This window comes from Ascaphus truei, chromosome 2 (assembly GCF_040206685.1).
Source record: "Ascaphus truei isolate aAscTru1 chromosome 2, aAscTru1.hap1, whole genome shotgun sequence".
NCBI classification, from domain to species: domain Eukaryota; kingdom Metazoa; phylum Chordata; class Amphibia; order Anura; family Ascaphidae; genus Ascaphus; species Ascaphus truei.
The window spans coordinates 32,498,368-32,521,931 of record NC_134484.1 but is presented as its reverse complement, the minus strand read 5'-3'; the positions used below and the strand labels follow the sequence as shown (position 1 = coordinate 32,521,931).

At 39.3% G+C, this 23,564-nt stretch overlaps 1 protein-coding gene across 1 annotated transcript in view; it reads right to left on the bottom strand.

Annotated features, from left to right (window-relative positions):
- Positions 1–23,564, bottom strand: part of KCNQ3 (potassium voltage-gated channel subfamily Q member 3) — a 296,751-nt gene that overhangs the window by 72,175 nt on the left and 201,012 nt on the right. The window contains exons 2-6 of the mRNA XM_075581947.1: positions 23,091–23,181; positions 12,043–12,169; positions 9,915–10,090; positions 2,252–2,407; positions 643–753 (exon numbers count right to left, since the gene is read on the bottom strand). Coding sequence (XP_075438062.1) covers positions 643–753; positions 2,252–2,407; positions 9,915–10,090; positions 12,043–12,169; positions 23,091–23,181 — 661 coding nt within the window. The remainder of the gene's footprint in view (positions 1–642; positions 754–2,251; positions 2,408–9,914; positions 10,091–12,042; positions 12,170–23,090; positions 23,182–23,564) is intronic.

The following is a 23,564-nucleotide window of genomic DNA, read 5'->3' as shown; positions in this document are numbered from 1 at the left end:
CATTGTGTTAACACACACCTGAATTCTCCAGACCAGCAACCTGCTAAAACTTCGGCTTTTATAGAGGTGGTCACACTTGCTGATGATCAATTAATCAAGGGCATTTGATTAGCAGCACCTGTCTGCTACGTAACATCTTAATTGAAGCAGTAAGGGTGTACTTGGTTTTTCACACATGGCTTCTCCATTTTGGCTTTATTTCTGTTAAATAAATCATGACACAGTGTAATATGTCATGTGTTGTTGTTCATCTGAGGTTGTATTTACCTCATTTTTAGACCTGCTAAGGAACAGATGATTGTTATTATGTACTGATATGTAAAACCATAGAATTCAAAGAGGGTGTACATTCTTTTTCACACAACTTTATGCTTGTAAATCATGTACAGTATATCAGGGTAGAAAACTCCAGTCCTCAAGGGCCACCAACAGATCAGGTGTTAAGGAAACTCCCTATTTCAGCACAGGTGGCTCAATCAGTCTTTGACTAAGCCGCTGATTGAGTCACCTGTGCGGAAGCAGGGATATCCTAAAAACTTGACCTGTCGGTAGCTCTTGAGGACTGAGTTGGCCAACCCTGACATAGACCTACATACACTTGTAATGTTGTCTTTAATAAGATAAACTGGAAAAGATACTTACAGCAGGAAGTGCAAAAAATGAAACACCAATCAATGAGAAAGTAGCAGCTATTAGTCGTCCTTCCCATGTCTTTGGGGTCTTGTCACCATAGCCTATTGTTGCAAGAGTAATCTATGTAAATAACATGAAAATAACATGAAAAGAACATTAGTCTTCACGTTAAACATGGCATATAGGGAGTGAGGTATCAAGCGTTTATCATGTCGCTAAAAAAAATAACATCACTTTAAATGAGATTTCCTTAATGGTTCTGGTGCTGGTTTAGAATCACTATGGCACAGCCTTTGTGCCAGGGATACAGCGCAGGTCTTAGAGTGGTGGCTGCCCGGTAGGATTAACACAGCGGGAGTCCCATTCAGAAGCAGTGACCCCCGCTGTGTTAATCCGTATGGGAAATTAGTCTACTGAGTTTTTGGGCGTGGGGAAACCGTGATCGGGCCGTGGTCAGGCTGCCTTTCAGCTGCAGTTTCCCTGCGCCCAAATGTTAAATGAATGTAGCCCCATCTGCACATTGATACACTGCATTGACTAAATTCCTTATTAGGACAGTAAAGTACCAATGAATGTGGGACTCATCAATTTAGGAACTGGTAACGCGGGTCATGGTAAATCTGTTGGCAAATAGTTGCTGTAAATATCTTTATTAATATCAGAAATAAATCATGCTTACTGTAGTGCCGACGAGTATTCTAAAACAAATCTGGGGCAATCACCAACAAGACCCAGGTACATGCTGGGTACATACTGCAACATTCCAGTGACATTTCTGCAGACAGACTAATGGCCCATCAGATTAACAGCGGGGGTTCCTGGCAGTGCCATTCAAACTGAATGGGACTGCCAGGGACCCCTGCTGTGTTAATCCGATGGGCCATTAGTCTTTGCAGAAATGTCACTGAAATGTTGCAGCATGTACCCAGCATGTACCCAGCATGTACCCAGCATGTACTTGGGTCTTGTTGGTGATAGCCCCAGATTTTCCAAGGCAGGTTTAAGGCAAGTTTTAGAATACTCGTCGGTGCACCTGTATATTAAGTCTAGTACAGGGTTCATGGGCCACATAGTGCTCTTTCAGTAAATACATGCGACTGTGTCCGGGGGCCCGGCCGGTGCTGGAAGTTGGACCCGGCCAAAGGTCAGGCCACACTTTGACGTTCCGGCAGCTGGGGCCGGGCGCTCACTCTGTGGCCATTCCCTCCCTTCCCTGTCTGTTTACTTTGTCAGCGGGGTTGGGTTCACCTGGAAGTCAAAACAGTGGCCAACATTTACTAAACAGTGCCATAGGACACCTTCCAGCAACCGAAGACAATTTGTGGCCCAATCACTTGAAGGTGTCTCATTGCTGCCTAGAAAATATCAGCTTGTACGGCAAAATGAGAAGGCAGCAGAAAGTCACTTACAAGCACATTAGGACATTCACTGTTTGCAAGACATATTGGTCCATATTTACCAGGCCCTGCTATACCAAAAGACTGATGCGGGAAGACGTATGCCGGCCACCAGGTTTGTTGCTGCATCAGTAAGTGTCTTATGAGATAGGGCTGCTCAGTAAATACGGCCTGCATTAGTTTGTGGAGCTTCATAACAATGTGTCCCTGCAGAAACTTACCAATCCCCACCATAGAGCATCGGCGTATGTTTCAAACTCTTCCGCTATCACTTCACCCTGCTCGTTTACTTCAGGAACATCTTTCTCAACCAAGTAGACAAGAAATGATGACAGAATAAGGGTCAGGAAACCAATGTACCAGGCAGTAATGAGTTCCTAGAGGGAAATGGATTGAACCAGGAGACCTGTTACGTGTTACTGTACATCCCAAGAAAAATAAATCACATTAAAAATGCAATCCTGTCTACAGAATCATTTTCGTTTTACATCTTAATAAAAGATATACTGCATCCCAGATTGGTAGTTTTTACCACAACTAAAAGTTGTGTTTTGCTTTACATAAAAATAAAAAATACTTAAGGAAAAATGTTTTTTATTTGAAAACCCTTGTATAAAAATAAATGTCACAAGGAAACTACAGTATGTCAGGCTCTGCTTTGTGAGAAAAAGAAATACCTTATGCTACAACTCCACGTCGATCCTTTAAAAAGTTTGTCTGATATCTGTAAATGTTATCTGTGTCTTAACAGGCATATTATAAATGTGCAGGGTATGCTGTATAATACTCCACAGATATTTAGTGAGTGGGCTTTGGTAAGAGGTCTGTACTCAGGGCTAGGGCAATAGGTACCATTTTTGTCAAGGATGCCATTAAATAAGTGACAAAAACAATTGTTTTTATTTATATATTTATAGGGCAAAATACACCGTATGGTGTGGTGGGGGTAAGTGTATATTGAGAGCTCTTAAAGAGCCTGCACTTGGATTTAGGGTACTACATATACAGTATGTATGTCTTTCCCACTGTAGGTGTTTTCTGATAGTAACATATACATGTACAGTATTTGTAAATGGCCGATCTTAATCCTCATTCATAACAGCATTATATATATATATGTGTGTGTGTGTGTGTGTGTGTGTGTGTGTGTGTGTAACAGGGTATGTCTTTTCTGCCTATCTTTCCCTGTCCTGTTATGTAAGTCCTGCTAGCTGCAGGCTGTAAGGGTTTAATCCTATGGGCTTGTGACCACACCCATGCTCCTCTATGATGGACAGAAGTAAGGTGGCGACCCATGGCCTGTGTACGCCTATCGGGGATAGGTATAGACCATGAGCCCACCCCTTCTGCTTCCTGATTAGGGGAGTGCCACATTTAGTTCAGTCTTGGTCTGGAGGAGGAAGAGACCAGAGGGATGTGAGTCTCTCCCATAGTGGGATGAGCGTGTCCACTCCCAGCCCTTGGGGCTGGGGGAACATCTGACCAAATCACCATCAGACGATGATGCCCTATACTACAAGGGGCAAAGCACCATCCAGAGGTATGGAGCCTCTAAGACCTTGCATCGCTGTGTATAAGATCTGCAGTGGATGTCAGCAATAAAGACCCTTGTTCATCATATACCTCTGCCTGAGTGTTAGTCCTTGGGCAGAGGGAGAAAGAGTGCAGTAGTGGGGGCTAATCTCTGAACACCATGGAGCCCACTACTGCTGGAGGCACTAAGCACCCTGAGAAGAGCTCAGAGAAGATCCTAAGTCTGTCCTGATCTCCCACCAACGCAGATTAGACTCAGTTCTTCTGACCTTAACAGGTAGAAAACAGAAGACAGAGCACACCGCTCACTCAATTATTGTAGTTAATTTATCTTTTTATTTTAATGAGTCATAATTTTGACACAAATTTAAACTAGAGCTGTATGCAATATTAAGGGATGGTCTTGATCACAAACTTATTGGCAAAAAGGAATATGAATTCATGCATATCAAAATACCAACAACAGCCACGTTCTACACACTTCCTAAAATATATAAAAACAAGGAAAGACCTCCGGGGAGACCCATAGTCTCTGGCAATAACAATCTTACAGAAAACACCAGCAAATATCTTGACAAAATACTACGGCCATTTGTCTTGGCACTGCCGTCCTATATCAAAGACACCAAGGACACTCTACTAAGACTAAAAGGCATAACTACTGACAGTGACACTTGGTTAGTGACACTTGATGTAGAATCATTATACACAAGTATATTACATACAAATGGGTTGAAAGCTTGTGAACACTTTCTATCAACCAGACACTGTGGATATGTGAAACATAATAAATTTGTGCAGAACCTCCTGAGATTTGTGCTAACGCACAATTATTTTCTATTTGATGGCCTATTCTACCACCAGACCCATGGTACAGCAATGGGGACATTTGTGCCCCAACCTATGCGAACTTGTACCTGGGCTGGTGGGAGGCGATCACTGTCTTCACAGAAGAGAACGTCAAATATACTGAGCACATAGATTTATGGCTCAGATTTATTGCCAATATTCTCCTGATTTGGAGTGGCCCTGAGAATTTATTGTTTGAATTCATTGGTAAATTGAATATAAATACTTTCAATTTACGCTTAACTTCAGAACAAAGTCAATCAATGGTTACGTTTTTGGATTTAAATATAATAAAAGATTCATCAAATGAGATCCAAACAACAGTATTTAGAAAACCCACCTCCACCAATAATTTGTTACTAGCTAAGAGTCAACATCCAGACTCTTTGAGGGATACCGACTGGTCAATATTTGCGTCTACAACGCAACTTCTCTACACTACAAGATTTTAAAACACAATATAAGGACCTAAAAAATAGGTTCCTTGATAGAGGTTACCCTTTGAAAAATCTACAGAGGGCATACAACAGGGCATTAAATTGTGAGAGGGACACTCTTTTAGTTCCCAGAACAAATGCAGGAGACACTCAAATTAGATGCATAGGGACTTGTAGTCACAGATGGCAAGATATCAAGAAAATATTTTCAAAACATTGGCACATTTTAAGATCGGATAGTGACCTAGCTTCAGTGCTAAAAGAGACCCCAAGCATTACGAGTAGGAGATCAAAAAATCTTAAGGATGGCCTTGTTCATAGTCACCATCAAAAAAAGACACCCAAGCCATGGCTACCTAATCCGCGAAAAAACTGCTTCTCCTGTGGTAGTTGTAAGGCATGCCAATATATGCAGACCACTAAAACGTTTGACAATGATGACCATTCGAAAAAAATTGAGATAAAGCATTTTATGAATTGTAAAAGCTTTAATGTGATCTATCTCATAAATTGTGCATGCGGCCTAAGATATGTAGGCAAAAAAATACGTGAGTTGAGAAGACGCATGTTGGAGCATGTCAATTCTGTTGTCAACAAAGCAGATACACCGGTAGCATGCCATGTAAACTCGGTACATAATGGTAACCCAAGAGGTCTCCAATTTTTGGGTAAAGACCATTTGAAGAATACAATACGAGGTGGTGACATTGATCAAAAACTCCTACGACGTGAAGCAGAGTGGATATATCGTTTGGAAACTTTATATCCACATGGTCTAAATGAGGGGTTTACATTCACTCCCTTCATTTAAATGCCTACCAAACCCATTCTGTATGATATGAGTCCATATTGACATTGTCATGGGACATCATTTAAATGTATGTATATATTCCCCTAGTGTAAATATTTCTATCTCAGATGCAGTATAGTTGCTGATTGGCAAACTGTTATGATAACGTTTTATTGTATACTGGTGTTGCCCCACCTTCTCACACATTGGACCACTAAATCTGGCCAGAATGTGTCCAGCAGATGTATTATACTTATAATTTAGTATAGTGCAGTCTATATTTACTAGTGAATAATAATATGATGTACTGATCTACAATAAATTACTTAACAATATTATATCAAAAGTGATATAATTCATAGTGTAATACCAATAGGGCTTACACACACATGATTTCATCATTCAGTCAAGGGTTAATACTGAGAACTTGTGATATAGACATGTATACAAACTTTTGTATTTGACCCCCTCTGATTGACAGAAACATATGCAGCAGTTAATCTGCTGTAGCTGCCAATACTTATTCAATCAAAGAAATGGTATAAACATGCAGCTAAGTGGTGTTTCCCTTTATCCACCTGCCCCTGACGAAGCTCCGCCTGGAGAGAAACGCGTAGGGCGTAGTGACGCAGTGACGTCACGTGGTGCCTCTGATCCTCAGAATGCCGATGCCAGTGCTGCACAAACATGAGCTGTGCATAAACACCAATGAAGGAATTCGCATAGAGGCTACAAACTAGCTAAGTATATCTACAATATTGTTACACAGCAGAGTGCTTGTTGCCAGCTATTGGAGACATTAAGATGCTTTTAAATCGCTTTCACTAGTGTGAGGCAGTCCCAAGTAAAACTTGACAACGATGTTGGAGCTGTGCTGTTGAATAGCAAACAGCGTTCATATGTGAGTTTAGCTGAATAGGAACTCCCCAGCTACAGCACTATTGTGTAAACACCTAGAGAGAGGCAGTTCCAAGTAAAACTTGACAGCGATGTTGGAGCTGTGCTGTTTTATAGTAAACAGCGTTCATATGTGAGCTTAGCTGCTTAGCAATTTCCTTGCAACAACACCTCTGTGGAAACACCTATCATCAACATAATTACTGTTATTAAACAGAGGGTAACTTTAACCCATACCAATGCTGGTATATATATATATGTTGTTTTCTAATGGCTATGGTTTAATTTGATGTTCTGAAACGATATGTTGCCATTTGAATTGTATAATGTGATTAGCAGTGGCATCTATAGATGCGTTCTATGGTTCTAAAACTTCATTACCTACATCTGTGGATATAATTTTACAACTGAACCCAATTTGCAAGAGCAAGCAGGAGGGTATAATATCATCAGTATTATGGCACATTAGTGTGCATATCTAACAGCTATGAAGTATTGATAGCCATTGTTATATTTCAAGGCAGCAGTAATCAGAGAAGACAGCACCACGTGTTAGTTTTTATTATATATTTTATTTTTTCACAATATCATCACGGTTTTTTCACTGTATATATTCACATAAAAATTAAACAAAATTAGTGTGGTGTGCACCACAAATGTACTTTCTGTGAATGACCTTGTTAAATTGATTTCATCAGACTATTGAGAACATAAATTAATTTCTTTCTAGCTTTGATTACTCTTACAAAAGTGGCAATAAAGATTTGGCAAAAGAGAGTGAATTTAAAATAATACAATACAATGGACTGCAAAAATATTGGTATCTTACAATACCTTATAGATGGAACTATTTTGATTTAGGGTCTGGCTTTTGGTATGCATGTGCCCATCTACATATTAATGCATACTTACTTTTGGTTTTAGCTGCTCTCGTGTTTACCAAAGAATTAGAATGAATTTTGTATTTGTGATGACTATATTCTAAATCAGTGGTTTTTAACCTTTTTTGGTTAAGGAATCCTATCATTATATTGAGAAATTCTGCAGAACCCCAATTCTCTCTAATTGCGCATCTGAGATAACAGGCATTTTAAGAAACCCAAACTCTCTCTAACAGCGCATTTGAGATAACATGCATTGTAAGGAACCCCAACCCTCTCTAATAGTGCGACTGAGAACAAATGCATTGTAAGGAACCCACACCCTCTCTAATAGAGCGTCTGAGATCAGATGCATTGTAAGAAACCCCAGCCCTCTCTAATAGCGTGTCTGAGATCATATGCATTGCAAAGGAACACCAACCCTCTCTAATAGCGCGCCTGAGATCAGATGCATTGTAAGGAACCCCAACCCAACAGCCAAACCATTGTATTCCAAATTCAAGGAATCCATTTTGAAAAACTGAGTACGACAAGACTGACATAAAGCAGGTGTGGTGCCTATATTTCAAAAGGGAGCTAGATCACAACTGGGAATTACAGACCTGTAAGCCTGACATCAATAGTGGGGAAGCTACCTGAAGGTTTATTATGGGATAATATTCAGGAATACCTAATAGAAAACAAAATTATTAGTAATAGTCAGCATGAATTTATGAAGGCTGGGTCGTGCGAAACTAACCTTATCAGTTTCTTTGAGGAGGTAAGTAGGGATGTAGACCAGTGTAATGCAGTGGATTTAGCCTACTTAGATTTTGCAAAGGTTTTTCATACGGTTTCACACAGGTTAGTGTTAAAAATAAAGGAAATTGTTTTTTGTAAAGATATTTGCACCTGGATTGAAAAGGATAGACAACAGAGAGTTGTTGTAAATAGAACCTTTTCAAGGTTAGTCTGAAGTATGAAGTGTAGTACCTCAAGGATCGGTACTGGGACCCCTGCTTTTTAACATGTTTATTAATTAGCTTGAGACTGGCATAAAGAGCAAAGTCTCTATCTTTGCTGATGATACTAAATTGTGAAAGATACTGTCGTAAAATCGGAGCAGGATGTAATTTCTCTCCAGAAGGACTTGGATTGATTGGAAACTTGTGAACATAAATGGCAGATGAGGTTTAATACAGATAAATGTAAGGTTATGTATTTGGGAAGCAAGAATAAACAGGCTACTTACAAATTAAATGGGACAACATTAGGTCAATCCTTGAAGGAGAAGGATGTAGGAGTGCTTGCAGATAGCATGCTTAGCAATAGTGCTCAATGTCAGGCAGTAGCTGCAAAGGCAAATAAGATCTTATCTTGCATTAAACGGGGGATGGAAGAGAAGAAAGCATACTTATGCCACTGTATAAATCATTAGTAAGACTACCCCTTGAATATGAAGCACAGTTTTGGGCACCGCAACATAAAAAAAGACATTATGGAACTAGAAAAAGTACAGAGAAGAGCCACCAAATTAATAAAAGGGATGGAGAATCTGAAATATGAAGAAAGTATAGCTAAATTAGATTTGTTTACATTAGAAAAGTGGCATCTAAGAGGGAATATAAGAATATACTGTACAAATATATTCAGGGTTAATACAAGGAGCTTTTAAAAGAGCTATTCATCCAAAGGGCAGTATAAATGACACAAGGTCATCCCATAAAGTTGAAGGAAAAGAACTTTCACCACCAACAAAGGAAAGGGTCCTTTACAGTAAGGGCAGTTAAAATGTGGATTTCATTATCCACGGATGATGGCAAATGCAACACATATATTTAAAAAAAAAAAAGGTTTTACATCTTTTTGGAAAGGAAAGGTATAAAGGATTATAACAAATAAGTAGACCTAGGAAGGATGGTTATCCAAGGAGTAATCTGATTGCCAGTATTGGCATTAGGAAGGAATGTATTTTTCCCCTTTTGAGACATCATTGCATGATATTTCACTGGGGGGTTTTGTTTGCCTTCCTTTTAATCAATATACTGTAAGTACAAATATAGGATAAGTATCGTTGTCTCCATTTTGCATGGGTAGAACTCAATGGACATTTTTTTTTAAACCTCCTCTACTATGTAACCATGTTAATGCTAAAATGTAGCACCCTTTAGGGCATCTGGGCCTACTGTATGCTTTAGTATACATTAAATACCATTCAAATGCATATATATATATATATATATATATATATATATATATATATATATATATATATATATATACAAACACAGATAGTCTCAGCACGTCAATATTAGAGAAAAAATGTATTTTCAAAATTTTCAACAAAACCCATAGTGAACAAAAAAAATTCCACTAACAGATACAGCCTTGATATATACTGATTCAGACTAGCACCACAGACTTCATCCACCCTTCTCCTGGTATATACAGTATATTGGCTTTAGTAGCCCACTAAATGCTTGCTATAATAACTTGTTATTTTAAATCTCATACTGACCTTACTATGTGCACATATGGCCGATCCTAAAAGTTTCCATGTGCCACCTCTCCTGTCCATTCGAAGCATCCGGAGAATCTGAAGGAAACGTAAACTTCGGAGTGACGTTGCCAAAACATTTCCCTGACTTTTTCCCACAGCCACCACTGGTATGGAAGCAACCAGGACAAAGATATCTGGAATGCAAATTTTAAAACAAATGCTGAATATGACTGGCTGTCTATGGATAGATCGATGGTTCCCTAAGATTCTTGATAATACATTTAGTATTTATGTATCCAAAGCCAATATTACACACTCTGAAGCTTTGAAAGTGTCAAAGGTAGAATGTCAACACAAATATCAAATATATACTGTATCTTTACTGAGTATATTGTAATGCAGGGGTGCGCAAACTGGGGGGGAGCAGAAGTTTTTTTGGGGGCGAGGCGCTTGCAGAGACCCTGCGCGAGGCCTCTGCAACTCAACCTACCGAGATAAAGAGGCTTGGTGTGACGCGTCGCCATGGCAATGCAGCGTCAAATGATAACCCTGCGCATCATTTGATGCCAGCAAAAAAAAAGGTAAGGGGGGTGCGTGTACTGGGGGGAGCAGGCAGGTGGGTGCAGCTCCAAAAGCTGGCGCACCTTTTTTTAATTAATAAAATAATGTTTTAAGTAATACGACTAAAAATTTCAGTTTTTATTAACCGAGGACACGACTCCCAGCTTTGCCTCCATAATCCCACCTGGTGCAGTAAGTACATTTCGTGCTTGGTCCCAGTCTTTTCATTATTCATGATGTTTGTGATAGTTCTGTAAAGCCAATGACTAATTAGAACATCACTGTTGGCACGTACTTAACATGTCCAGAGAATGCTGAGACCAAAGTAAATCATTTCCAGTTGACCCCAGGAGGTAGCACTGGGTTGATCCGTGTCTGGGTTACACTCGGATTCAGACCAAGAGAATATTGCTGATTCTAAGTAGGTATTGTAATACCGATTTTGGCAGCCTGAACAAACACCCGAAAACCCTGTTACTACTTTTGTAAATAATAAGTTCTGTATATAATAACCAATAGGAAGCTTGGTCTGTACTTCAGGCTTCGATCCACAGGATTTATAAGTTAGAGTACTTCTCTTTGCAGTGAAGATGGGGAAAAGCAACTACAGCATGTCACTTCATGTCACTTGGCAACAGAGGTTGAAATCTTAATAGCAACATAGTAATATTGCTTTGCAAATGTATTAGCCATTACTCTTCACACATTTTACATGAGTATTGAAGTACTCAAGGTGTAATTTCTCATAATATGTTTATTTAAAAAAGAAAGAATACTATAACTCCTATAACTATGTAGCTCTATGACTTTAGAGCACAACTTACAAAATAAAAAAAGTATTCAGTTAATGTGTAGACAGCAAAATCATTTCAATATGTGAGGGGAAATGAAAGTAATCTATTACAGTATTATGCTATAACAAGAAGGGAACTGGTGCATGTACAAATCACAGCATCTCTCTAGATGAAACTCCGACACACTTACATTATTATAATTGAATGTCATGAATTGCAACATGAAATGGTGAGTTAGAGACATTTTCTCAGCTGTGTATGGGTTACCAAAGAAAGGGAACATTCTTGCATGTATAAAAACATAACACACTATGGCCGAGTGACATTAAAACGTGATCTGAGCTATCTCGTCCAAATCGGCGTTATCTGCCACTGACTGTATTAGTAGATATCCCGCTTTGATGACTCCCGGTCACAAAGTCGTACACAACAATATATATTAATTGCTACACATCTATTAAAAGCGACGTTTTTTTTAACCCCCGGATTAAAACACTTGTAAGCCCATGTATGTCTCAGACAGGTCCGCAACCCTGCATTTCCCTCATAGCCACTCAGAATACTGTGCTTCCACTGCAGCCAGGGATTCTGGGTAATGACATGCAAATGAGCATTCACAGTGTGTCACTTTTTGCTTCTTATCCATTTAAACATGGACTTAACATGTGTTTTGTTACACAGATGTTTTCTTGAATAGAATATTCTATAAAAAAACAGAAATAGAATTAATCTCCAGTCTACAAACATTTGGCGCTGTACTTAATAGTGAGAGACAATGTAAGGGTGCTCACCCAGCATACACAAAGGTTTCCTGGCAAACCTTAGCCTCCCCCGCCATCCCTTATAGCGACAGCAGCAGCCCGCAGCCCAGATCCTTAAGGCAAATTCTGTTCCAAAAATGACGAGGGCGAATGTTTCCTGTATGGGGAATGAGACATTTATTATCAGTGGAAATTTCAACTAAGAATTGTAAATACCTTTACCAGTAAACAAACTAGTGCAATGCCTGAGAGTTACAGCTACCTGTGTTAGCTTTACATTATTCGCACTGTACATGGAAGAAATGTGCACGTGCCGCATGCTTTTCCCTGTTATAGAGCCGGGAGCTACAGGTACTGTGTGTGAATATGTGTGTGTATGTGAGTATATGTGTGTGCATGGGTTGTGTGAGTGAAGAAAGTCCTAAATAAGATTTTTTTAAAGAAAAAAAAAAGTTTAATATTTTTTTTTTTAATTTGTGCACCTATTGACACACACACACACACACACACACACACACACACACACACACACACACACACACACTTAAGTGCCGGTAGCGGTGCAAAATCATCCTTCCCACTGTCTTTGCCGCTGTTTGTCGGCTCCCTGCTTCCTGCCGTGCGCGCGCGCGCGCGGCCCTTATATAAAAGGGCTGGCTGACCTCAGCCATCTATAACTGCCGTGCGCACGGCGTAGCACATCCCGGCACTATAGAACCAGTCTAAGAAACGTGACGTTAGGTATAAAGGACTCCAGCTACAAAGGGACAAAATCAGGGAGCAAATAAGAAAATATACCAATCAATGCAAGAAATCACTTTGCCTTTCAATTGGATTCATTTTCTTTGAAAAAGCTGGTGTCGTCTTTTCCTCCACCTCTGCCCTGACTTTGCAGCCAGAAAACTTTGATACATAATACAGTAATTGGGGGATATAACAGGCATGTTCAATGTAGCACAAAACAGAGAATATCAAATATATGCATGTACTTTATATGCCAAAGGTGGGCAATGTGCAATTATGCCAACTACTACCACCATGCCACTAAGGGGCCACACACATGCAGTAAAGAAAATGTATATTCCAAAGGTGGCAAATTATATGAGCCACATTTGTATATACTGTATGACTTATATGAGCTACATTTGTATATACTGTATCAATTGTATGAGCTACATTTGTATATACTGTATCAATTGTATGAGCTACATTTGTATATACTGTATCAATTGTATGAGCTACATTTGTATATACTGTATGACTTATATGAGCCACATTTGTATATACTGTATGACTTATATGAGCTACATTTGTATATACTGTATGACTTATATGAGCTACATTTGTATATACTGTATGAATTATATGAGTTACATTTGTATATACTGTATGAATTATATGAGCTACATTTGTATATACTGTATGACTTATATGAGCTACATTTGTATATACTGTATGAATTATATGAGCTACATTTGTATATACTGTATGACTTATATGAGCTACATTTGTATATACTGTATGAATTATATGAGCTACATTTGTATATACTGTATGACTTATATGAGCTACATTTGTATATACTGTATGAATTATATGAGCTACATTTGTGTATACTGTATGACTTATATGAGCTACATTTGTGTATACTGTATGAATTATATGAGCTACATTTGTATATACTGTATCAATTGTATGAGCTACATTTGTATATACTGTATCAATTGTATGAGCTACATTTGTATATACTGTATCAATTGTATGAGCTACATTTGTATATACTGTATGACTTATATGAGCTACATTTGTATATACTGTATGAATTATATGAGCTACATTTGTATATACTGTATGAATTATATGAGCCACATTTGTATATACTGTATGACTTATATGAGCTACATTTGAATATACTGTATGACTTATATGAGCTACATTTGTGTATACTGTATGAATTATATGAGCTACATTTGTGTATACTGTATGACTTATATGAGCTACATTTGTATATACTGTATGATTTATATGAGCTACATTTGTATATACTGTATGAATTATATGAGCCACATTTGTATATACTGTATGACTTATATGAGCTACATTTGAATATACTGTATGACTTATATGAGCTACATTTGTGTATACTGTATGACTTATATGAGCTACATTTGTGTATACTGTATGACTTATATGAGCTACATTTGTATATACTGTATGATTTATATGAGCTACATTTGTATATACTGTATGAATTATATGAGCTACATTTGTATATACTGTATGAATTATATGAGCCACATTTGTATATACTGTATGATTTATATGAGCTACATTTGTATATACTGTATGATTTATATGAGCTACATTTGTATATACTGTATGATTTATATGAGCTACATTTGTATATACTGTATGATTTATATGAGCTACATTTGTATATACTGTATGAATTATATGAGCCACATTTGTATATACTGTATGATTTATATGAGCTACATTTGTATATACTGTATGATTTATATGAGCTACATTTGTATATACTGTATGACTTATATGAGCTACATTTGAATATACTGTATGACTTATATGAGCTACATTTGTGTATACTGTATGAATTATATGAGCTACATTTGTGTATACTGTATGACTTATATGAGCTACATTTGTGTATACTGTATGAATTATATGAGCTACATTTGTGTATACTGTATGACTTATATGAGTTACATTTGTATATACTGTATGAATTATATGAGTTACAGTTGTATATACTGTATGAATTATATGAGCTACAGTTGTATATACTGTATGAATTATATGAGCTACATTTGTATATACTGTATGACTTATATGAGCCACATTTGTATATACTGTATGAATTATACCGCCACGACTAAGTCCGTAGCTCAGCTCCTGTGCCAAATCAGTTACATTTGCATCACAAGTGCCAGTGCATGCCATTCGATCCCACCGAAAAAATAAATGCATAAATCAATACTGTTGACAATTACATACTGTGTATCTCATATACACAGAGGTGTCCTTACAGTACCTGCCCCCAAAGTCCTTTTTTTCTGTTAGCCTGCTTTAATTTTATATGCCACCTTAATTATATTTATAGCCCATAAAACTATACAAATTTTTCCAACCGAAATGAATAAATATTATGGTGCTGTGAAGAGCGGTAACTAAATGGTTTAATACACCTCTATGTCCTTGAAATTAAGTGATTTGAGATTTTTGGAAAATCTTGTTGGAGTGGGATGGGGGGTGGGGGGGTGGGCAAGGGGAGTGGGGTATTATTTGCTTCAAAGTTTGCCATCCCTCTCACCACCAGATCCATTCATCTCCTTCATGGATTAACACATGAGGCGTTTCTCATTGATTTAATGGGAGTTAGTGCCCATTCAGGTGTGTTACCCCATAATGTAGCTTGATGAATAACCCTCATATACTCTGCACAACCGGACATAGTTCTGCAACTCTCGGTGAAGCTTTATGTCCTCATATAATCCTCCGGTGCGTGACCGCAGCTTGGCTCGATGCCGGAAACAATTACTCTTGCTACATCTGTATATTACTGTCCTCTTACACCATGCTACATAAATCACTGAACTAACATGTACATATGTAGCAGACATTATTTCACCCGTTATAGCAAAAAACGTGTTAGCGCTGGTGCAGGTTTGAATGCATTAAAGTTTGATATGCCTCTGTTTGTGCACAATTTTCCATGCAACGAAATGGTCCAGTAATGAGGCAATTTGCTTGATTTTGCAAACTAATCGTGCAGGGTCGCTAGTTATCATGCTACATCTGTATACGTACACCTAGCCAGGCAAATATAACCTACGCAGTCAGTCACCAAAGTGTTGCATCCCTCCTCCCCTTCTCTTCTCCCATACATGCTCTAACCAAACTTTTGGTAAATCTTGTCGTCTTCTTCTTCTTCTTCGTCCTCTTCGTCTTCGTCTTCTTCGTCTTCTTCGTCTTCTTCTTCTTCTTCTTCTTCTTCTCCTTCTTCTTCTTCTTCTTCTCCTTCTTCTTCCTTCTCAAAAAATACTTGACAGAAGGGTGAAAGGTGCGATGCACTTGAGACACACACACACTCGAGACACACAAACACACCTCTCTGCTCTCTTTGCTCCATACTGATTCCTCTTCTCTTTGGCCCCACCATCAGGCTACTTACAGCTCCTCCTGATTGGTTGCATTATTCAGCAGCAGCCAATCAGGATGGAGGAAGCTGCCCAGCCACCTAGCAACAGCCCTGCTCTCTCGCTACTCTGTGAAATCCCACGGACCCCCAAGTTGGTCAGGCCCCTATGTCCAGAGAAGTAATACCGGGCACATACATTTTTTACTGGAATGTCCAGATACAGGACAGTTCTGTTTAATACTGGACCCCTGGCAACCTGTCCTACAGTTCTAACGTCAATGCAGCCCTCAGTCTGCAGCCCCTCCAGACCAAGTCGTCTGAATACATTATTTCAATAGGGAGGCTCACGATTGCACACTCTCACTCTCACAATTCAGTTACCAAAAACTGAGCTTGATTCTCTACAGATAACAATAAATATATTCCGGCGCCTCTAAATAAATGTCCAGATATCAAGGTAAAAGGATGGATCAAACCATGCACGTGAGTCCAGTACGCTAAATCCAATTCTCTACAGGCCGATATAGCTGCGTTAACATCGGGCATTATTACCAAATGGGATTGCCGTGATATTATTTGTTACCACCGTAGTCACTAAAATTGTATATTCATAAATGGGTTGTGATATGCCGCTCCTTTGCATGCACGAAAAATGCGTTAACGCTGAGGTAAATAATGCTAGCCGTACCAATAAGTGAGTACTCATTGATAACTAGAACACGGATCACCAACTCCAGTTCCTAAGAGCTTCCAAACAGTCAGGTTTTCAGGATATTCCTGCTTCAGCACTGGTGACTGAGCCACCTGTGCTGAAGCAGGGATATCCTGAAAACCTAACCTAGCTGTTGAGAACTCTTGCAATAGAGCATCTTTTAAAACCATATGACAGAAAAGTATTGGATCCCCTAGATCCCTGAGGCTACCAATGCATTGCAAAGGAATGTCTTCAGGCACTATAGGGGTTAACATACCATAAAAACACCCTACAAATCAAACACGCAAAGCATGACATCCCTACATTCAAATATTAAAACAGCAGTCCATGCTGTTTGCATTTTGGGGAATGGGAGTCAAGGAGGTTCGATATTTAATATTACCCGAATCGCTGAAGGAGCGGCTCAGTGAGTAAAGGCACTGACTCTGAAAACAATGACACTGACTTTTAAGTACGGGAGCCTGGTCAGGTCCCAGCGACCTTAGACAAGTCACTTTATCACCCCGTGACTCAGACACCAAAATTAGATTGTGGGGCCAAGACTTATTGTGACATGTAAAATATTCTATTTACAGCGCTGCTTGCATGGTCAGTGCTATATAAGAAAATATTATTTTATTAACCTATGGTTCCTTTTTTTTGTTTTGTTCTTAAGGTACTTAAAGAAATTTTTAGGGTTGATCTTACTTTCTATTGCAATACTTTTTTTTTTCATTTTTAATTTTTGATCATTTTATTGCCCTTTTGCAACTTTTGTTACATTCTTATAATTCTGATACGATGTCTCCATCAAGAATCTAAACGCCTTTCTCTTCTTTTCCATTTCCTCCCCTACCTGTTTATTTAGCCACATTGGTTTAGACTTGTTTCTTTTATATTTATTACCTTAGAGTATACACTGATGAGTGTGATTTTCTAACAATGATTTAAAGACTGCCCATTTACCTTGCACACTTTTCCTTGCAAAAAATATCAACTCAATATATTCTTTGTAGATTAGTCCTCAGTTTAGTAATATCTGCGTTTATAAAATTTTAAGTCTTTGTTGAACCCGTGTAATATGGTTTTTGATCATTTAATTCAAATGAGACCATGAAATGATCACTATTACCCAAATGTCCTTGGACTTGAATATTTAATAATTAATGTGATTAAGCTCCAGAGACCTCCTGCTTCCTTCCTTAGGGGTGGAGAGGGTGGGGGGCGGGCCTCAATAGTGCTTGCCTAAGGGTGGCACATAACATAGGGACGGGCCTGAGACATACAAGCATCATTTGCAGGGCTTTCTCGCAATGTTTACACTTTCTTTAATGCATCATATTTTTTGCATCATATTTTGCTGTATTCTGTTTTTCTACTGTACTGCATTTCTGTGAAGTGCTGAGTACATGTTCAGTGCTAAGCAAGTATTAACTGATTCTATATACTGTACATGGAAATAGATTACATAGGAAATAATAAGCAGATAGAGCAGTACATGGTTGTGTCCACTAGATGGTAATATCCCCTTAACTATTCACAGCAAATAAAAATACCACTTATGTGCCTAACAAGTCTGCAAGCCTGCTGTTCCCCAATATCTCTTAGCATACAATGCTTCCACTGCAGACAGGGATTCTGAGTAATGACTTGCAAATGAACACTCATTGGGGCCTATTAACCAAACTTTGATCAAATCAGTGCATTGCCGAGCGACTTTGCATTGTTTTACCGCATACTAAAACGTGTGTCAAAATTGTATTCAGTAAGAAAAAACAATTTTTTTTTTAAAGTTCGGTAAATGAATGCAACAATGTACGACTGTTTTTTTTCCTAAGTTTTACAGTATGTGCTGAAACTGATTGTTTAAACTGCAGCCTGGAAGAACTGCATAACTTTATTTACTTTATACTGGCTGGTTTTATTTTTAATGGGCAAATGTACTATTATCCATATCTGGATAATAGTCATTTTGCCCATTACTGTACTGTATGTGTTGGGGTTGTATTTATGTATTGCACTGTAAAAAAAATTTGAATGGGGAAAAGCGCTACTAGCCATCTTTGGTTAATAGCACTTTTACCCATTCCTGTTGTTGGTACAGAGGGTGGGTGAAAGTGTTTTTTACCCCAGGGTGGGTGTTTAGGCCTTGTGGGATGATGTAACCGCTAAGGTAATACAGGAGTTAACTCCCACTGCTACCCTCCTGCAAGGACTAAACACCCACCCTGGGGCAACTACAAGCTTCACCCACCTCCTACAATAACAATGCAGTGCCTGCTATTTACCCTTTCATTACCTAAGCGGTTAGCCACTAAGATAATAAAACTGGCTACAATTTTATTTTTATATGCACAGGATTTATACCGGAGGCCGGTGGAGACCTGCGGGAAAACCCGGGGACCCGCGAGGATATCCGGGGTTTCCCGCGGGTCTCCGGGGGGGTCCCTGCCGACCTTCGGTATCAATCCTGTGCAGTAAAACTAAATGCTTTTATGCATCTTGCAATATCTTTAGCACCAGCCTTCAGCTGGCGTCAAAATATTGCAGGTTTTTAAAGTACGATATGTTTACAACTTTTTTTTGCCAGGGTGTTATACTACTAGACAAAGCCGTTACAGCTCAATACTGCCCTGTTATCGAAGCTTAGTGAATAGCAAAACAGGCAATATCGCGCTTCAAGGGCACTTAACGTGCATTAAGCCAATTATCGAAGTTTAGTGAATGAGCCCCATTGTGTGTTATTTTGTGTTTGCCGGATCGCACAGCTTTTTCAGCATAACCTGGGTTAAAGATATGTATAGCCAGACAACAACAAGAGAGAAATGCCCAATGCTATATCCAATGTGACAAAAACTATATTAGTACACTACTTCAATGCGGATATTCTCATGAATAAGTTTTATTTAGTTAAAATATTTGGCAAAGCATTATAAGCCTGCAAGCAACGCCAAGGCATAAGCAAATTTGCAGGTCCTGACACGACCTGATTAAAATTCTCATTCACCTCTGTTGGAGGGAGAATGACCTGCTAACTTAGAAAGTGGGGAGGGGTGAGCTTAAACCCCAGGAGGAGGGGCCACTAACCTCCAATCAAAGCTTGCTGGGATTGCGTGTTTATGTATAGACAGTGCCGAGGAGGGGAGGGGGGAACTAGATGCTGCCGGGGGGTGGGGAGGGGGAGGGAATCTAGATGTTGCTGGGGGGGGGGAGGGGGAGGGAAACTAGATGCTGCCAGGGGGAAACTAGATGCTACCAGGTGAGGAAAACTAGATGCTGCTGTAGGAATCAGCCCGCCAGTCTCGCCCCCCCAGCCTACCTCCCGCACCGGCCAGCATCCGCGGGGATCGGGGGCAGGGGGGGATGTTAGGCAAGGAAGCAGCACCCACCCGGTCAAGGTCAGTCACCCACCCACCCAGGCAGTCAGTCACCCACCCATGCAGTCAGTCACCCACCCAGTCACCCACCCACCAAGGCACCCACCCAGGCAGTGAGTCACACACCCAGTCAGTCAGTCACCCACCCAGGCAGTCAGTCATTCACCCATCTACCCAGCCAGTCAGTCACCCAAGCAGTCAGCCACCCATCCAGGCAGTCAGTCAGTCAGTCAGTCAGTCACCCAGGCAGATAGTCAGTCACCCACCCAGGCAGTCAGTCACCCAACCACGTGCCTTCCATGTCCCCTCCAAAACTAGCCCCACCACCTGACAATTGAAGCACCCCCCCCTCCTCCGGCTGGTTGAAGGCTCCACCCCCCCCCCCACCTGGCTGGTTGAAGTGTAGGCCAGTTGAAGAGTGGGCTGATTGAATGTCCCCCCATGGACCGGTAGAAGGCTCCCCCTTCCGGGCTGGCTGATGCCCCCCCCCACCCATGGGCTAGATGAAAGCCCCCTCACTGACCAATCAAAGGCCCCCACTGTGGACCGGTTGAAGAGAGGTACTGTAATTCATTGTATCCCATATTGTACTTTATCCCCTAGGTCCACACTTAACCCCCCCCCCAGGCCCATTCTTACCCTCTCCCCCCTAGGCCCATACTGAATTCCCCCATGCCTTTTGTCACCTTGGATGTAGCATTGGGTATTTTAGTCTTTTGTTGAAAATATTAAAATAAACAGATTGCATTGTAATTTTTTTCTGTATTACAATAAGACGAAAACAGTTACGTAAAAGTTGTGCACTAAAAATTTTTTTTTCATGGTATGTACGCTATGGGTTGGGGGGAGGGGGGGTCTGCTCCTTTCATTTGTCCCCATGATTTCTGTTGGCGGCCCTGACATTGGGAGTATATATTTAGTTATATTGGGAGTGCATGTACAGTTGTTCCAAGTTCTCTGTAGTGGGGCCCTGTTTTGGTGACATTTTAGTGACTATGGACAACTGGTTTAGAGTTGATGCAACCAGAAGAGGCTATGCCATAAGGAGTTCTGAGATCTTTCCAGAAGACATGCCATATTGGTTATTTTCTGTGTGGAGGCGTGGGCAGTTCCTTATCAGATGACATCAGTTTGAAGCTGAAAGACCTTATCTGGCAATAGAAATAGTGATAGCAAGAGCTGACAAAGGGATAGTATCTGCATAGATATGTAGCAGGGTACCACAGGAGGATTCCATCGGGATGTGAGGTGAGACGGGTTAACATCAGAAGATTGAAAGAAGTTAAATCAAGATATTAAGATCAAATACAAGGATCCCACTCAGAAAGAAACCTATGCAACTATCTTTAAAAATAGCCTAACTTATTTGGAACGTCACCGCTATTTTGTACTATTTTTGTATGTGAGTATCTTCAAAATAAAAGTTTCCTTTTATGTGATGTGACCAGAATTGCTGAGTTTGTGGTGCTGGGTTAATCGAAGACAGAGAAATAAGGACATGTTATAGCCAGTAAAGTATTTCTAAATACATATGCTCTCCTAGACACTCTATATGTGGACGTTAGAAAGATTGTTGGAAAAAGAATAGGTAAAGGAGAGAACTGCAATAAAATCACTCAGCCATACAATCATACATTATACATACAGTATTATAGTAGAACTAAAGCTCTGCCATTTACGTTTGATTTCTTGCAGAATGTTCTCTCTGCTGCAATTTGTACATTTACACAAAAATTTCTGGATTTATTGATTTACTGCAGGTAACTATAAAGATTGTGAGCTCTTCGGAGCAGGGACTCCTTTTCCTAATGTTTCTTTTATGTCTGAAGTGCTTATTCCAATTATGTTTTACGGTATATTATTACATTATGCCACATGTATTACTGCTGTGAAGTGCTCTGTACATAAATCGCGCTATATAAATAAAGATATACATACATACGGTGCATAAAGAACTCTGAAAAAACATCACGACAATGTAAAACTGCTGAATTTGTTTCAGCAAAACAATACACTGTTTTTCTATATAATTTAAGGATTCTTTTTCTACAGCTTGTGACTGCTTGATCCTAAATTGTACTTCTACTGCTGAAGATGTTTTTCTGCAGATGAAAAACAATCCCTCAGTGTTTGCTGTTTAACATCTAATTCTGGTAATTTGTTTCTGCAGATCTTGAAACATCTCTCAGGTGATCATTTACTATCATCATGCAGCTGATTTTGTTTCCTGCCATTTTAGAAAAATTGCAATTCAAATTGCCATTGAAGTCAATGAAATAACATCTTATTTTCCGTGAAAACAAAAATCCACATAGCACGTAAAGCCGAGACTAATGCTATTGGTGAATGAGTTAGCGGCTGTGCAGTATATCTTCTGAAGATAGTCACAGGGTGACTTCATAAGGTACATACAGCTCAACCCCCTTATAACGCTGTGCTTGGGGTCCAAAGAATCACATCTCGTTATGAGTGGATCGCGTTAGAAATAATGTACAATTCTATGCATTGTACAATAAAGTATTTAAGACACCAATAATCATGTTGTAAAGTATTCATAAATACAGAAATTGGGAGCCACGCTTGCATCGCGTTATAAGCGGATTCGCGTTGTAACGGATCGCGCTATAACGGGGTTGAGTTGTATAAGTTTACTTACGTCAGAGATGGTCAACCCCAGTCATCAAGAGTTACCAGCAGGTCGGGTTTTCAGGATACTCCTGCTTCAGCACTGGTGGCTCAGCCCTGACTTACGTCATATTTATAAATGAAAGCTACCAAATAATCTTCATTAAAATATTCCAATGCTTTGTGAGTTGTGTATATTTTTATTCAGTCACCAAATACTTACTATAAGCAGCAACCAATCTCCTGAAACATCCTCATATTCTTTGAAGGTTGTAAGGATTGCTAAGATCAGACATCCAAGGACTATCAGGAACCTGAAATACACAAACATAGAAAAACAATTACTGTACTTGCAATGCTTATGATTTAATAATACTGATAAACCATATCCAGGTTGTATTTGTAATTGTAAATAGGCAATATATTTCTACAGCATTTTCCCAAACTGTTTTAGAATGTGTATACTCACATTAAATAACATATTGGCTTTTATGTAAACACATATTAAAAAGCATGTATGTATGTATATCTTTATTTATTTGTGTAGCGCCATTTAAGTGCATAACGATTCTCGGCAGTAATGCATGGGACATCATAATATAACACATAATTGGAATGAGCAATTGAGACATAAAAGTAACACTAGGAAAAGGAGTCCCTGTCCCGAAGAGCTTACAATCTAAGTGGTTAGTAGGAA